The sequence below is a fragment of the Olea europaea genome, chromosome 2 (assembly GCF_002742605.1).
Source record: "Olea europaea var. sylvestris chromosome 2, O_europaea_v1, whole genome shotgun sequence".
Classification (NCBI taxonomy): domain Eukaryota; kingdom Viridiplantae; phylum Streptophyta; class Magnoliopsida; order Lamiales; family Oleaceae; genus Olea; species Olea europaea.
In genome coordinates this window covers 8,992,485-8,997,854 of record NC_036238.1, presented here as the reverse complement: position 1 = coordinate 8,997,854, position 5,370 = coordinate 8,992,485, and the positions used below count along the sequence as shown (strand labels likewise).

At 48.4% G+C, this 5,370-nt stretch overlaps 1 protein-coding gene across 1 annotated transcript in view; it reads left to right on the top strand.

Annotated features, from left to right (window-relative positions):
- Window positions 1-2,917: 2,917 nt before the first annotated feature.
- Window positions 2,918-5,370, top strand: part of LOC111372035 — a 3,282-nt gene continuing 829 nt past the window's right edge. The window contains exon 1 of the mRNA XM_022994179.1: window positions 2,918-5,278. Within this exon, the coding sequence (XP_022849947.1) occupies window positions 2,918-5,278 (2,361 nt within the window). The remainder of the gene's footprint in view (window positions 5,279-5,370) is intronic.

Sequence of the window (5,370 nt, the reverse complement as noted above, 5' to 3'; positions counted from 1 at the left end):
TATCAAACACACCCTACAAGAAACTAGAGTTTTCCTGAACAGATTTTCCAACCAACCAAAAATTAGTCCGCGAAAATACTCTTTTACCGACTACTAAGAATTCTAGGTTGGTCATATATTTATCGTCCTTTTTTTTTACCGACACAATTGAAATGGGATATGAAAATAGTCTTTCCCTGACCAGTTTTTCCCGAGCAACCAAATATTAGTTACTAGAAATAATATTTAACGACCAAAAGATTTTTTAGTCAGCATAGACAAGATACAATTGTCGACTAGATATAAAATGGTAGGTGAAAATCTTATTTTTGGACCAAATTTTGGCGGGGATTATTGCACCAAAATATTTACTGACCAAAATAATTATAGTCGGCGTAGATGAGATGTATTAGCCCACTGATATAGGTTGGTAGAAGGAGACACCCCCGAGGACGAGCAAGGCAGATCACAGCACACCGATGCAAGGCCATCGATCCTCATAGGGCGTTCTACCACTACACCCAGGGAGCGCTCTACCACTACATCTAGGGAGCGCTCTACCACTACGTCTAGGGAGCGCTCTATTGCTACCCCAAGAAATCATTCTACCACTAAGCGAAATCTTCAACGGGAATGATATCCTTTGTCCAAACACTTAGCCATAAAACCTTTAACGAATCGACAAGGTTACATGGCCGCTGATACAGGTACAATCTTCAGACGGGAAGTTAAGGACTCATCACTCAGAACGTGGGTGTAATGGGAATATCATCGTGGGACACGTGGCATCACAACCGCCCAGCGGTTACCTAGTGCCTAATATCTATAAATAACCCCGGATGAGACGCAGGTAAGGGATGTTTTTTTTTAGCTCCCATTCTCGTTTTTAGCCATCTGATTTTCAAATATATTCTTTCCAAGTCTGAAAACTAATTCTCACGTCGGAGGTAAAACGGGGGAGAAAGCCCCGCCTTCATTTTTCAGGTCTTGCATACTTGACGGAGTGGTGGAAACGCCAAACATTACCGGGTAAATAGAAGGGTGTTGAATCACCGCCTTTCATTGGCGCCGTCTGTGGGAATTTCCGTTTGAACTAAAAAGTCATGTCAAGAAGACGAACAAGAAGTGATACTCGCCTGGTTGGGAATACGGCGGAGACGGAGTCGGAGTCAGTTGCAAGGGGTCATGAACCGCCACCGCCCCCGCAGTATGTGACACAGAGTCAATTCAGCGCTTTGGAAAACCAATTGGCAGCAATGATGGTGCTTTTACAAGACCAGTCGCAGAGAACCACCATCCCTCATTTAAGCCCGACGGAAGTGACGAATCAACAACCGCCTCAAGCGCCACCTGCGGTTGTCTCACCCACCTCTCAGCGGGGAGCGGGAGACGCGGGAGCCCCAATAACCGGAGCTCAACAGCCCCCGCAAACCATGGTGGACCTGGAACGAAAGATGGAAGAAATCATGTCACAGAAGATAGACGATGCGTTGTCCAAAAGGAAGGATAGGCGGAGACAGATGGTTTTGGAGGAAGACCCGTTCGCCCCAGAAATCATGGCGGTCCCTTTGCCTAAAGGCTTCAAACAGCCCATGATTGAAGCCTATGATGGAGTCACGGACCCGCTTGACCATCTACGAACTTTCGTGGATCTGATGAGACTTTATGCCGCCCCGGACGCCGTGATGTGCCGATCCTTTCCCCCCACGCTCAGGAGGGAGGTAAGGGACTGGGTAGCAACCTTGGCCCCGCGCTCCATCAAGTCATTTGATGAGCTCTCCAGGAGCTTTGTGGCTTATTTCCTAAGCAGCAAGAGGAAGAGGAAGCCAGCCATTGGGTTGATGCAGGTTGTACAGGACAAAGACGAGTCATTACAGGAATACTTAGCCAGGTTCAGCCGGGCGACTCTTGACCTTAGAGACCTGCAAATGTCCGCAGTGGTTACAGCCTTGATGAATGGAACGCGAAATCGGGCCTTTAAGATGTCACTGTCCAAGAACCCCCCGGAGTCGATGCATGACCTGTTAAAGAAGGGAGACAAGTATGTCGATGCGGAGGAAGCGGAGAAGGTAACTAAAAATCTCAGGGATGGAAGGGAGACGGAAGCTAATAAGCGAAAAACCTATGACGAGCAAAAGCACAATGATAGAAATAAGCAGAAGAGTGAACGCACGAGCAAGGGTTATGTCCAAGACCGGTCAGTCAGGCAAAAACGAGAGGAGGTCAAGACACCCACCCCTTTGAACATTCCACGAACAAAGTTATTGATGGAGATACAGCACATGAAGGAGCTCGAATGGCCCAAACCAATGCTAACCCCTTCGGGCAAGAGAAATCAAAGTAAATACTGCCATTTTCATAGAGATCACGGGCATGATACCGAAGAATGCCTACAGTTAAAGGAAGAAATTGAGTGCCTGCTGAGATGGGGGCTATTGGCAAAGTATGTGAAAAACGATAAGAGCAGGCAAAGGGTCGAAGGAATGCCCCCACCAAGAGCAGGAGTGATAAACATGATCATCGGAGGAGTAGCATCGGGCGGCGACTCAAATTCAGCTAGGAAGAGTTATGCGCGCTCATTAAGGGTCTGCTCTATACAGAAAAAAGCAAGATTCAACCAGAGTATAACTTTCAATGAAGAGGACTTGATTGGTGTAACCTACCCCCATGATGACGCCTTAGTAATAGTAGGCGATATTGCGGATTTTGACGTGAAGAGGGTCTTAGTCGATGGAGGGAGTGCGGCAGATGTCCTCACCTGGGATGCCTTCTTGGGTCTAAAAATCCCTCAAGAAAGGTTGAAGGTGGTGACTACCCCCTACAAGGCTTTGGAGGGGCAACAGTGATACCGGAAGGGACTGTAGAGCTTTCAGTCACGGTTGGGACATACCCAGCGACAGTGGTGATCGTGACTAATTTCTTGGTTGTCAAGACCCCCATGGCTTACAACGCTATCTACGGCCGGCCATTGCTAAATGCAGCTGGCGCGGTCCCATCGACATACCAGCAAATTATGAAGTTCCCAACCAGCAGGGGGATCGGGAGCGTGCGAGGAGACCAGCATGCCTCAAGAAAATGCTATGTGGATAGTATACAAGCCAAAAGCCCACCATCAGTCATGATGCTGGATGTAGAACTCCCGAGGGAGCGGATCGAGCCACTTGATATGATTGAAAAAATCTTTATTAACGAAGGAAAGGAGTTTCTTGTTGGAACAGGTCTAGGATCCGAAGAGAAGGAAAAATTGGCGAAGTGTCTAGCCGAAAATTTGGATGTCTTCGCCTGGAACCCAAATGATATCCCGGGGATTAGCTCAACTGTCGCACAGCACCGCCTCGGTGTCCAGCCAGGGGCTAAGCCAGTGAAGCAGAAAAAGAGAAACCTTGCCCCTGAGAGGCAGGCTGCGGCCAGAGCAGAGGTGGAAAAATTGCTACAGGCGGGTTTCATCCGAGAGGTCCAATACCCCGAGTGGTTGGCAAATGTTGTACTTGTGAAGAAGTCAAATGGAAAATGGCGCATGTGTGTAGACTATACTGGGTTGAACAAGGTATGCCCAAAAGACTCATACCCACTTCCCAGAATAGATCAACTGGTGGACGCAACGTCGGGTCATGAAAGGCTCAGCTTTCTAGATGCGTTTTCGGGGTATCATCAAATTTCAATGGCCGAGGCTGATCAAGAGAAGACGTCATTTATCACGGACTTCGGCACGTACTGTTACACAGCCATGCCATTTGGCTTGAAAAACGCAGGAGTGACGTATCAGAGGATGGTGAACAAAGTCTTTCGTGGGCTAATAGGGGATGTCGTAGAAGTCTATGTTGACGATATGGTGGTCAAGAGTGCCAGAGCCAATGACCATGTGGCCTATTTGCAAAAAGTGTTTGACGTTGCCCGACAAAGCAGATTAAGGTTCAATCCAGAGAAGTGTGTTTTTGGTACCGCAGGTGGAAAATTTCTAGGTTTCATGATCACGCAAAGGGGCATCGAAGTGAACCCGGACAAAATTCGGGCAATCCTAGAAATGAAAAGCCCCACCAGCAGGAAGATAGTTCAGAGGCTGACGGGGCGGGTAGCGGCCTTAAATCGTTTCATGAGCCGGGCGGCGGACAAATGCTACCACTTCTTCAAAGCCATAGGGGGCTCCTCCAATTTTGAGTGGACCCAGGAATGCGAAGAGTCTCTTAGGAACTTGAAGCAGTCATTACAAGAGCCCCCGGTCTTGACCAGCCCATCTCCTGGGGACGTGTTGTGTCTCTACTTGGCAGTATCACCAAAGGCAGTCAGCGCGGTCCTGGTGAAAGAGTTCTCGAAGGCGCAGAAACCAGTCTACTATGTGAGCCAAGTATTGGGGGGTGCAGAAATAAGATACAGCCTGACTGAACAACTGGTGTTTGCATTAATTGTCGCAGTCAGGAAATTGAGGCCTTACTTTCAGTCTCACACGGTGCAAGTAATGACTGACCAACCTATCAAGCAGATTCTACATCGGCCCGAGACCTCTGGGAGGCTGTTAAAATGGGCCATTGAGTTAAGCGAGTTTGATATCGAATTCAGGCCAAGGACAGCTATTAAGGCACAGGCTTTAGCAGACTTCATCGTTGAGCTCACCACCCCGCCCGAGCTCCCACCAGGGGAGCAGGCAGATTGGAAAATTTTTGTCGATGGATCTTCAAATGACGAAGGATCCAGGGCGGGGATCATAATGATAGGTCCGAATGAAGAAGAGTTGGAATACTCACTGCACTTTGAATTCCCAGCAACAAATAACGAGGCCGAGTACGAAGCGGTAATCACGGGTTTGGGATTGGCAGCCAGACTCGGGGTCACCTCAGTGGAAGTTTGCAGTGACTCTCAGTTGATAATCGGGCAAGTGACGGGGGAATTCGAAGCAAAGGACGGAAAGATGGCTGCATATTTAATGGAGGTCAAAAACTTGCAGAGGGGGTTCACTAAGTTTAAGATAACTAAGATCCCTCGAAAGGACAATGAGCGAGCGGACGCGCTGGCTAAGCTCGCATCAGCCAACCCCAGACGACTGCCTCGCACAGCCAGTGTGCAAATTCTGCGACAACCTAGCATCCAACATGTAATCGATGTTATGAATGTGGAAAATGAGGAAAGTTGGATAGACCCACTGTTTGAGTATCTCACAAAGAATAAATTGCCGGAGGATGCTCTCACGGCCAAAAGGCTAAAAGTTCGGGCAGCCTCGTTTGCCATCATCGATGGGCAACTCTACAAGCGAGGCTTCACAATGCCATATTTGAAGTGTTTGCGACCGACAGAAGCACAGGAGGTGCTAATCGAAGTACATGCGGGAATTTGTGGCAACCACCAAGGGGCGACTACCCTTGCGTTCAAAACGCTTCGACAAGGATATTATTGGCC